The sequence below is a fragment of the Cajanus cajan genome, chromosome 7 (genome assembly GCF_000230855.2).
Source record: "Cajanus cajan strain Asha chromosome 7, NIPB_CcT2T_4, whole genome shotgun sequence".
In the NCBI taxonomy this organism is placed as follows: Eukaryota; Viridiplantae; Streptophyta; class Magnoliopsida; order Fabales; family Fabaceae; genus Cajanus; species Cajanus cajan.
In genome coordinates, this window is record NC_138523.1 from 38,229,569 (window position 1) to 38,242,655 (window position 13,087).

The window sequence follows — 13,087 nt, forward strand, 5'->3', positions numbered from 1 at the left end:
AAAAGGCTTAATTTGTTAAAGTACATTTGATACACATGAAGATACAATATATGTAAAATAAATGTTTAAATTATTTGACAAATTTTTATTATGTACATTACTCTAGTAATAGACATCATATATAACAAAATAATGCTAAACTTACTACAATATTATTTTTAATATTATTTATCTTTAAAAAGAATTATTGAATATTTTAATGGGATGATATTAGTAGTGTCAATAATAATAATAATAAAAATAAGAACAATAATAATAACGATAATAACGATGATATTAATAATAATAATAATAATAATAGTGATAATATTGATAACAAAGATAACGAACCGGTAAATAATAATAGTGACGGTCGACTTCAATATTAGAAGGAGGCATAAGATGATGGACAATAAAAACAATAATGGTGGGGTGGTGGTGGTGCATTAACAAAGGCAGTTTTGATAACTATATTTATCTTTCGAGTCTTTTATATTTTGAAAAAAACCCTTTGTCTAATATATTATTAAGTAACAAAATAGAGTTTTTGTTTTATTCTTTTTTATTTAACTTGTCCTATCACATGATCTTTTTGTAAATCAAATGAGAATAATTATATTTATTTTTTCAGTACCATTTTTTTTAGTAAATTAAACAAATTTTATTAAGTCAAAAGACAGTCTTAGATTCTTTGAACTTTGAGTTTTAATGCTAAAAAAATAAAACTTTTATAAGAAAAAATGTCTTCAAAAATATCTTTAAAAATACTTATCAAACGAAGTGTAAGATACAAATCGTTTATAAGACGGTGTATATCATACAAGACATAATTTTTCTCATATACATAATGCTTCTTATTTATTGAGATTAACGACAAAAACTTCTTGAATGTATCATTTCTTTAACAAATCGAATTAGAAGATTATTTTAAAACTCACAAATCTGCTAAAGAGAACAATATCATACTTTTTGTCAAGACCAAGGACAAAGATTCTCAAAGTCATGGAGAAAAATAAATAAAGTCATTACTATTGCTGACATTGTTTCTACAAGCTTCATTTAGTATAAAAAGATGATAAATAGCCTCACTGATAAGATAAAAGGTACCATTTGATAAAATATATTTAATATTTGCATTAAATAAGCTGAACAGTTATCTATCATTACAAGAAAAGATATGATGAACATAAACGAATCAAACTTGTGAGTTGAACTCAAAGTATTGCAACGATTATCTTCTCTGAATTTCTATATAAGAAGATTCAAAGGTCAAGAAAGAAATAGACACACATATATATAAAATAACAATAATGCTTATTTAAAATAAAATGAACTTACGTTCATTTTCTCAAAACTTTTATTATCATTATCCTAAGGGTTAAGATTAAAGAAATAGGTGCAATTTTTATTGGAAAATAAATGTTTTTTAATATAATAATTTTCTTCTTTTGTATTTTATTTTCATCTTCAGTTCTTTAATTAATTCTAATGTTAACAAAATTGTTTTTTTCCCTCCAGTTTTATTACCTTTAAGATTAATTTTAAATTATTTATTATATATAGACATATTAAACATTTTATCGTCAATAAATTTTCTTTTAATTATTTAAAACTACGTCTAAAATTAAAGGGTCCCAAAATTAAATGTTAATTTTTTTTTGGGTCTAAAAAAACTCGATTCTCCTGAACCCAAATATAGTATAAAAGGACCCTATATCATTTTCTCATGACATCTACCCTGGCACTACCATTTAATGGCGCCAATCAATAACTAAACCTGCTTGAATTGATCAAGTATGTTGGACATCAACTAATATCATACTTTTATTAGGGTTGAAAAATAAAAGTAACAATAAAGTGATGAAAATAAATTACTTGATAAAAGTATGAAAGAAAGCAAATTTTCTTAAATAGATAATTACATCTTATTAATGAAATAAGGTTTTATATATCAGTAGTTCCCGAATTTATAACATTTTTTTAATGTCTTTAAATTTTTTTTAAAAATTATAACCGAGACATTGATTATATATATATATATATTGTAATTAAGTCTCTGAAATTAATTATTGACAACTTGAAACCACAAGAATAAACAACAATTTGTGATGATTTTATTAATTTTAAGAACTTATTTACAAAAAAATAATGAAAAAATTAAGGATTTAATTTTTATTTTTTATTTTGCTTTAAATACCTAAAATTTTATGTAAATCATTCAAAGTTTCTTCAATATTAGGCTGAAATTCAGTGGGTTAGACTCAAACTAATTAGTAAAACTTACATATATAATTTATATAATGATATAAAATGAATTGAACACAATAAAAAATGATTTTATTATTGAGTGTTTTAAAAGTTTCAATTAAAAATGTTTAAGTTATTAAATATTTCTAATTACTTGAAGCATAAATATTAAATATATGAAATATTTTTCTCATAGCTACTTTATATTTTTGTTTATTGAATTAGTTGTCTAAGAATATTAGTTATATAATATTTTTTTATCTATTTAATCAGAGCTTTGTTATAAAAAATATATAGACTAAATAACTTTATATATTTGATCTAATATTTTTTTCTACAACATATATATGATCTTGATTAAAAATTAGTTAATAGTTACTGTTTTGTTTTTATAAATTTTACTCTTAGAAGCATGAGGACCTATGTTCAATCCTTATTGCGACCATCTTTGTAATCTTTCCTATCTTTAAAAAAAATTAACTTTTTTTAATTTTAATAAATTAAATAATTGAATCTTATATACATAAAACCCCAAGCGTGTGGTTCAGCGGTAGGGGTTGATTCACGCTTAAGCAAGGTCAGGGGTTCGAATCCTGCCTTGTGTATGCAGCCGCGTTAAATCTTGGGGAAATTAGTCACTGCTGTCGGGAGTGGATACTCCAGGGACGAAAAAAAAAAAATCTTATATACATAAACAAATGCAGTATTTAACATATCTATTTTAACTAGTTCACAAACCATTCAATTTGTTTACATCTTTAATCACAAGCTCAATAATGCTAACTATATATATACTACCATTTCAAATATCTTTATTCTTAAATCTGTGTATCCTATTATTATTAATTAACTAATCATGCTATGCTGTAATGCATGCTTCATATGAAATTCAAACGTGCTTACTTCACAATAATAAATAGAATTATTGGTACTTTTTTGTTTTTGTTTTTGTTTTGGTACATTGAAATTTGTAGTATCATAAACACTTATTTTTCACTTGGAGAACACTTTCATAAAAATGAGCCAACATGTCTCTTCATAATCCATAATTAGTACATTGTACCAAAAACTGCACAGGTTTTGGGTCCCCCTTCTCAATAATTTTGCTTGGTGGTTCATTCATTATTATAAGAGAATATTGGCACTCATATAGTATAAATCTATAGTTTTATTATTTACGACACTCATGTAAGTAATGTGATGAATGAATACTTTTCGTAATGGAAAAAATTTAGACAATTATTTGAGATGCACTTTTTATTCTGAGATTTCAAGCATGTTAATGTGTTTTTTTTCTTCTTCTTAGAGATGGACGGGATTTAAATAATTTTGGTACGAATATATCATGCAATTTCTTATAGTCACGCTTGTGAAACATGACAAGCCTAAATCACTACTAAATATTTCATGTGAAGGTACTAAAGTTTTATAAAAACTGTGTAGAATGATATATCTGAAGTTGGGTTTTCAGAAGAAATCTATAAATTTATGAACTTCAACTAAGGACTAAAGAGAAGAGTGTATGAGAAATATGGTATTGTGATATGGTTTGGCACTTCATTCAAGCATGCATGGCTCCATTTTTATCCTATAAGATGTAGTTTAAACAATAAAATATAAAGTAATAGTTATTGATTAAAAAATAAATAATTAAATTTAATAATTTCATTCTCTATTTTTTATATACATATATTTTGTTGACATGTTTTCAGAGTTAGACTAATGTAAATGGTATTATAATACATCAGTTTTTTTCTTTTCCGAAAAAATACCACATTGGTTAACAATAACTAAAATACTATAGCTGACATTATTTTAAAAAAATCACCACATTACTTGTTACATATTAAATCGATTGTTTTTCTTTTCCACCATTAAATCGGTTGTTAAGCTACCGATGAATACTAATTTTTTTCTTGGTTGGTTTGAGTATATAAATTTTTAACTGTGCTTAAAAAGGATTGTATTACAAACTTGCGATAATCAATTAAAAAATAAACTATTAAAATTATAAATATTTATAACAAACTGTAAATTTAATTAAATTTTAATATTTAGTTTTTTATTTAATTACATTTCTTCATTTTACTATTCATAATAAGTTTCAAAAGCTTCGAAAAAGTTAAATTATTCATTAGCTAACAAGAAGAAAAAAAGAGAAGGAAACCACAATTCTTTGGGATTTAGTCTATCTCTTGAACATTTAATATTTTTTTATTTATTTTTTCATTTTTAAACTTTTTTTGGGATATGTTTTCCAATTCTTGGCTGTTCACATTAATTCAGGCAAACAGCCCGTCTCCGTCATATCATATCCCAACGATCTCTGCGGCCAATCAATTCAATTCACTTCTCAAAAATATTTTTGTTTTTTTCCTAACAAAATTATCCTCATGGAAAATTTTTAATTAGCTCATCTAATAAACTTATGTAAAATTTTGTAATGAATGTTTACAACAAAGTTATTCAAACCCATTATTTGATTTAGGTACGGCAACTAGGCGGAGGCAGGAGTGGGTGGGTTTTATGTTTCTCATTCTCGTCCCCGTAGATTTAAACTGCCTCCCCTGATATTTATTGGATAAAATCTGGGTATCCATCTGTAGGTTTAGGTTTCCTCGCTCCCGCTCTTATTTTTTTTTATATATTATTATTATTATTATTTTTTATAAATAAATATGAACAAATTTTTAAAAAATAAAAGAAAAGTAAAATAATAACAATTTTTTACATATAAATATTTCTAATTTTAGTTTATATATATATATAAATAAATTTTTAATTATATTATTAAGCGGGGTGAGGGCAGGGACGAGTATGGGGGCGGGGGTGGGATGGGGTGGGGTGGGGCAGGTATTAACATTCTCATCCCAGTCCCCACCCCCGATTTTATCAATCAGGAAAAATTCCAACCCGAACCCAATAAACACGGGTTTTTCCTGTTCAAATTGCGGCGAGTTCGGACAAGTACTCATGAAACAGGTTAGATTGTCATGCCTAATTTAATTAAGTTAATTTTTAAATCTATCTTATTTTACATGGAATAACATTATAAAATATTTATTATGTTATTATTTACTAACAAGAAAAAAGACACTTTGCAAATTTATAAAAAATAATATTTTTTAAAATAAGTTAATAATTACTATCTTTTTAAAAAATAGTTATTATTTTGTATATGTTCTATACAAATAAATATTTAAAGTTGGTATTTAAAAATATAAATATATGAATATAATTTTTTTTATATATATTTTATTATAGATATGTCTTTTCTTAACATATTATCCATAAAAATTATTTAGGCAGAATTAATAATAATAAGATATAAATAGTTTGCATAAATAAAATATCAAATAAATTACATAAAAGAATAAAATTTGCAAAAATTTAATAATTCTTTTAAATTTATATCTTATAAATTTCAATTATTAACTTGTCAAAATTAAATATGTTCTAAGAAAATATATCGTTAGTACTAATATACTTTTTTTTTTCCGGATTTGCATTAAAAACCTTCTATTTTGGAATACGTTTCGATCATGATAACTTGAATACTTGATACAGTAATTTCGAACTCTATTAAACATGCTAACCAATTTTCTTGGTATTTGTTAATAAAGCAAAGGTTAAAATACCTTTTTAAGTATCATAATTTCACTTATCTCACTTCTTAGATCTTATAATTTATAATATATATATATTTTTTTTTTAATTTTACACTTGTAGTTTTTTTAATCTCTTAATCTTTATCATTATTTGTTTTTGTAACATCATTTTTTATTAATATAATTTAATTTTATATATTTGATATTGAAATTATTGTAAATTATGTTTTTCGACACTTTATATGTTTTTTTATACTTTTATTATCTGTTAGATATATTATTGAAAAATTGAAAACTTCTATATTATCAATACAAAATAAATAGCATTATAAAAACGTAAAAAATATTAAAAAATAAATATAAAGATTAAAATATTTATTTTAAATTATAGAAATTAAAAAGTAAAATAAGTGAAACTTTAAAACTTAAAAAATATATTTTAATTATAAATTAAAATAGAAAATTTTCATTAAAAAATAAATCTGTATACTTGTCATGTAATTTTAATATAATTTTTAATAAAGTTTTAACATTCCTGAACTACTGTGTTTGAGACACTGATTAGCATAACCAGTAAAATAAAATAAAGTAAGTTTTTGGTAAATACATGAACATGAACCGTTTTCATGTCTTGTTATTTTGAGAACCTCGTGTTTTAGGAAATGCTGAGGTTCCAATGACTTAGGGTTAGGGGTTGCTTCTAAAAGAATTAACGTTTAATGTAATCTACATTCAATCCAATAAAGTACTACAACAATTATTTTGTATCTTTTTTTTCTTCATTGACCTGTGTGGTGAACCCTTTTTTTTATTTTTTATTTTTTATTTTGGATTTTTAACCAATTTTATTTTTGTCTAATTATGCAGAGTACCCGACAGAAAAACCAAAATATGAAATAAAATAGAAATTGTGAAAGTGATGATTATTGGAATTCACAGAAATCATCGCAAGGAACCCTAATCTAAAACTAAGATGCGCTTCAATTTTTGCCACGTTTCGGTTGCTTTCATTCTCAAGTTCCTGAATTTCCTTCAATCCTTCATTGGCATTTCCATTCTCCTCTATTGCATATGGATGTTCAACGAATGGGACCATCGTGTTCCTCCTCCTCCTCTTCCTCACCCTTTCCCCTTATATTTCAATTCCATCAACCTACCCGCTCCTTGGTTACTTTTCTTCTTCTATTCAATTTTATTTTATTTTATTTTCACTACTACTCAACTTGCTCTCATTCATTAAATGATATCAACTACTTTCACGCCTAGTTACTACACTAATCTTTATGTTATTATTATTGTTTTTATTAGTTATGATGAGATTGCGATATATTCTAATTCTATGCTGAAATGCATTTTAATGTTATTCATTTTCATTTTTATTCCTTGGTTGATAAGGCTAACCCTGTTTCTTTTTTCCTTGATGAGACAGGTTCATATACGCTTTCACGGGAGTGGGAGTTTTGGTGTTATGTATTTCTTTCTTGGGCTGCATGGCAGCTGAAATGATCAATGGTTGCTGCTTGTGTTTTGTATCCCTTTCAAATTGAAATGTTTAGTAGTATGGCTATTTCTGTGGTGTAATTCACTGATAACAATGCATATAGAATAACACGTGTGGGGAGAATGCATCCCGTAAATGAATCTCAGAACTTCGAGAGATTAATCTCTAATTTTTTGGTTCACCTAAGAAAAATATAGTAGCTTGGCTGAAAATATGTTGATCTTTTTTTTTTTTTTTTTTGAGAGTAAATTTGTGTGAATTCTTTGAAGTAGCTTTTTTACTTTACTTTTGATTTTAATTATTTTATTTGTTTCCCTTTTCAATCCTTGACCTTTTTAACGATGCTAGTACACTCTACTCGTTGCAATGCTTCTTCTGCTAGAAGCTTCCCTGGTGGGATTCATTGCTCTTGATAGTGATTGGGAAAAGGTTCTTACTTTATTGTTCCCCAACGTTCTCCATAAACTTAGTTGCAGTAGATTTTATGTTTGTGTCCCCTTTTTGAGGCCTATAGCATGTTAATTGTTGTCTTTGCAGGATATTCCATTCGATCCAACCGGTCAACTTGATGAGCTTCGAGCTTTCATTGAAGATAATATAGATATCTGTACATGGGTTGGCATTACTGTGCTTGTGGTTCAGGTATATTCATCATTGTTCCTGTTTTGGTGTTAGTATCTGTATCTGGCCTTTTTCTTGTCCACTCTTTGGTAAATGAATTGTAGTGCATTAGTCCATTTTTCAGAGTTCACGCCTGTGATGTTAATGTTCAACATGTGTTATTCATTTATTATCTTCTGAAGTTGGTATTGCTTCATCAGTATTCAGTACTCATAAATTTATGGAATCCTTCATAACTTGTTGCATGTAGATGTCAATGTTCTTTTGTTCAGACATCTTAATAGTTAGTTAATGCAGGAGAATTTGATGTGCCACCGTCCACATATTAATTTTAGTTCATTAACTTCAATTGAATTTGGACGTGTTAGTTGAATCATGGCAGCTGCTGGGTAATTTGGTTTCTGTAATTTTACCTAACAAATAATTAATAATAAAAAAGAGAAGCTGTGTGTTGAATCTGGTTTTAGAACTTGGGATTAAATTGTTTTTCATTACTAATTACGAACTATGATAAAAAAAAATTACTACTACGAACCATTTAATAGCATCATTGCTATTTTGCTAGATTATATGTCATTATGTTCTCCAAACTATTGCTTTGATTATTACATTGGTTGTGTTCTAAAGTTTTGATTGGTTTATTTTATGTGGTAACCAAAATGTCCTTTGAAATTCATGAATTGCTAGTGATACATTTATTTTGAAGATTCCAAATAAGGTATGAATCTTTGTTACCAAAACATTAATATCTTAGTTGAAAACTGGAAAGTCTTTATTTTTTCTTTCTAAGTGCAATTTTTTTAATATAATAAAAATAACCTGATTCAAACATGGACCTTTAATTATTTGTCAATGTCCATTTGAATTAAAGATTATTCTGATATAGGTGTTTTTATTTATTTTGGTACGAAAATGTTTGTGGTGTGAACACTTTTTTGCACTGATCCTCACAAAGATTAAAACGCTCCATTCATAATTTGATAAATACTACCTCTGGTTCTGTGTATAGGAACTTTTTAAGTTTTAACTACTTCACAATAATTAAGAAATTTAGTTTATTTAGTGGTGATAACTTGTCAAAAATATCTGTGAAACTATTGGGATTTCATTTTTTTTTTAATTTCTTTCTACCTAATTAATTAATGCATCTCCATTTAAGGATATTTTTGTAAAAAAAAAAAGCATTAGGCAATTTGGAGGGAGTCTTGTAAAAAAGATGAAGACAAACTACCCAACAGGTTCTTATTAAAAGAATTATTGGTAGTATTGATGTTACTGTGTGAGGGAAATGGTGATGGAGTTTACGAGTTCTTTCTAAGTAACATTATTAGTTTAGGTAAATGTTCAGATGAATCAATCATTTAATTTTCTAAAACTATAGTACCATTCACAACAGAACATTTACAATGAAGTATTCCATTTGTCTCATTATTTGTTTTCTTAATATACACTTTTTAAGAACATTGTTGATTGTACAATTTACTATGATAAAATATCCTCTCTTTTTTTGACAAAAAGTATCCTTATTAAAATAGTTAGTGTAGTTGTCAATCTACTTACGTAAGTATTTAGGTGAGATATACAGGGCTTTTGTTGAAAAATATAATTAATGTTTTGTTAGTTTTTTAAAGTGACAAATAATTTGAGGCATTAAAAAATGACTAATAATATGAGACACGGGAGTAATAAACAATGTTATTGTATTATTATTATTATTCAATTTTAATTATTTGTATTTTTAACTAAGCAACTGCAATTTATAAATAAAATAATTATTAATTTTGAGTTATGATCATTTTATCCTAAATAACAAATACTAATTATTAAAAACAAACAAAGAGTAAAGCATCATTGGTCAATGGGCTATTAATGTGTGTTGAATCTTCTCCCTAGAAAATTTATCTTTACCTCTTGTTGTCCCTTCCTTCATTTAGGAGGATATTGTCCCCAGTCTGCGCACACGTTAGTTGGACTTGAGATAATAGTTTCTGCTTTTGATTTTAGATTTTAATGTTCTGTTGACAGATATTGAAAGTATGGGAAGGGGAACCTGGTATAAAATATGCCACTCTTTTTACTTTATTAAGGTTGAAACGGAAAAAACAGGACAAAATCCTACCTCAACTCTGTGCCTAGCATATTTAATGCCTTTGTCTTTACATGTTATAAAGGCAACAAGAAATTTGCTATAACGATTAGTCTTAAAATTCCAGCATTTTGCTTGTATCTTCGTAAAAATAATATCAATTAACAACATAACAAACCATATAATAACCATGTTGTATAGATGTAAAGCATTTTCTGGATTTTGCTTTATCCCATTCCTCCCTTAGTTGCTATTGCTCATTTTTCTTGTTGCCAACCTCAGGCATTATCTCTACTACTGGCATTAATTTTACGAGCCACAGTTTCTACTCATAGAGAAGATTTTGATTACGAGGATGAATATGATGTTCGGGGTAGAAGTTGGGAGCCCCTACTTAATCCTCAATCTGGCCAACCATCTGGGTCTAGCAAAGGTGATAATAGAGGAAATCACTCCGATATTTGGAGCTCACGGATGAGAGAGAAGGTAATGCTGGTCTTGAAGTCTATAGTGTTGGATAATCTTCGATGGAATTTTCAATGATAAGAAAAATAAATTGTGATTTTGTTAATTGTTTGTCAAAAGAGAGGCTGAGCTTTTATTACTAACTACAAAAGGTTCCAATTTTTTTTTTTCTTTTGCATCTGTGCATATTGCATGTTATTGTTAATTAAACTTTGATCTTAGCATATAGTAATTTGGTTGTAGATTTTTAGTTCATTTGAACCTTTTGATTTTCTTTTTTACTTGGTTACAAGACTCTGGTGAGTGCTACGGTGTGTCATATAGTTAGGCATACAATCATGCACACCTGCCTAGAAAAATTACGTTTTCAGTATTGTCTATTGTCATTGCATTAAACTATTCTTAATAGAAACAAAGGATATGTAAACGTTTTGTACAAATCATTTTTTTTCCTTGTTATTTTGGTTTGGATTTAGAAATTTGAGGCCCATGTTAATTACGCGGCCTCAAGATCAACGATTTCTTCATTTTAAGCATTTGGGTCTAAGGATAAAAATCAATAGGTTTATGATTTTCCAACTTGTTTTCGAGACTTTCTCAATTGCTTGCTCGTTGATCATCTAGGGAATGTAGTGTATTTTCTTCTCCTGTGTATTCAATTTGATACACAGCCATTATGCTATTTATGGGAACAGATTACAGTTGAGCATGCTGGTTATGCTTGTGTCCTTTAATTTAAATGTAATAACTAATTACTATTTTTTGTTTCCAGTACGGATTGAACCATGGTGATAAGACCAGCTTCCAAGCATGAATTCGAGGCAATGCCTTTTACTAGCCATCAAGCAATGCATTGTATTGACATCTAAGTACATATGTATATCTTTCATTTTAATGTTTTATTCAATTTTATTTGTTTTTCAGGAGAAAATTGTGATAAGCTATATAGTCGTGGTATATGTATTTTAAACTAAACTAGTTATTGATTGAAGTTTGAGAGTCTTCAAAAATAGCATAGCAAAAGAGAAAATTGAAAGAAAAAAAAAAAAAAGATACCAAGGACTCGATGTAACTATGTAAGCACCTTCCTCAATGCTGTACTGATCGTGCAGTCTCTAACAGAAAAATAGTTATTGACATTGCTCAATGGCTCCTCGTCCAACTATAAAGGTTGGATATGGAACACTAGATACGTCTCGCACATGTTGACATTTATTTACTTTTCCTCAAAAACAAATAAGCAAAGCTTTGCATAAATTTTGGAAAAGCTTAATTGGTGTGTTAAACATTGCAATGTACAGCGAGAATTTCCTTTAGAACTTGATATGACTCTAATATAACTCATCAGGTGAAGTCGGAGGGCCAGTTTTCAGTATTCTTCTGGTGCTTATTTGCTTGATCGGTAGCACTTGATAGCTTTTTTTTTTTTTTTTTTTTTTTTTTTTTTTTTTTCCTTTCATAAGCTAATTTTAGAATAGGAAAAAGAAGAGTATATATTTCTAGAGCGTGAAAATTTTTAGTTGAACTCGAGCAGTTTGAACTTTGAAGTCACAGGAAATGTTTTAGTTAAATATTTCTGGATAGTAAACAAACGCACAGTTATTATTAGCATTTGATTTGTACTACTTTTGCTTCACATTAAAAGGTTAAGAGTTTTATTTATCTACCTATTTATAGATAAAAGGAAGTGTGACTGTAATATTATTTTTCACATTTGGATTCAATGGAAAATTTCCATGTGAATGTTTCTGACTACTGCAGGACTATGCTGATCATTGGATTTAGATTAAGTGAGTTTTTATGTTAGTGTTTTGGCAGAATCGACCATGACAAACCATTGTTGAATATATTCAAGAAAATAGAACCACAGATTTTTAAAAAAAGGAAGAATAAACAAAAAGCATTAGCTTCTTCCTCTACGTAGTACGTAACACAACACTCTTTCTCCCCGGCTTCTGTTTCTGATAGAAAAATGACAAGTGATGAGAAATTGTTCTCTCTCAAACTGCAGTCAATGATCTTAATCACTTTGGAAGCTTGTCTAGTGGAACGTGGTCCATGGTGCTGTCACGGGACTTTTCAGTCGTGCCTTAATTTTTAAGCTGAAGATACCATAATTTGTCTTTTAGGATAGTTAGAATTTAGAAATTTTACATCTTATAGCCATCGGAGAATATTCTCAACCTTTTTATCCACTTGAAAACAATGTTTGTCTTTGTCCCTTGGTTCTACTTCGGGCTTCAGCACCTTCAGAGTGCAAAGATTAGTACCTCATTCATGTTTGAGAATCTTTCCACGATTTTCGTAGACAAATAGATCGAGTTTACCTCTTCTATCTCTTGATTTTTTTTTTCATTAAACTTTAATTAATTATGCCAGCATCTGGAGCGTTTATTTCCTGGACCATAAACTATGTCAACAATCCATGTGGTAAGACTAGGAGAATGTCATATTGAATTTTGGCTGAAAAAAAAAACGAGTCACCATATATCATTCTGAATAAAACTAGTTGAACTTCATGTTATCTCCCATCTCAAAAAGGATTGCATGAATTGATTTATAGAAGGGAAATATAAAAAT

General features: G+C 27.6%; 1 protein-coding gene across 1 annotated transcript; it reads left to right on the top strand.

The window, feature by feature from the left end:
• Positions 1 to 6,693: 6,693 nt before the first annotated feature.
• LOC109818118 (Tetraspanin family protein) lies at positions 6,694 to 11,498 on the top strand. The gene is made up of 6 exons (XM_020383521.3): positions 6,694 to 7,001; positions 7,264 to 7,363; positions 7,684 to 7,764; positions 7,873 to 7,977; positions 10,325 to 10,528; positions 11,280 to 11,498. The coding sequence occupies exons 1-6, from the start codon at positions 6,808 to 6,810 to the stop codon at positions 11,319 to 11,321; spliced, it is 726 nt and encodes a 241-aa protein (XP_020239110.1). The 5' UTR covers positions 6,694 to 6,807; the 3' UTR covers positions 11,322 to 11,498.
• Positions 11,499 to 13,087: the final 1,589 nt, after the last annotated feature.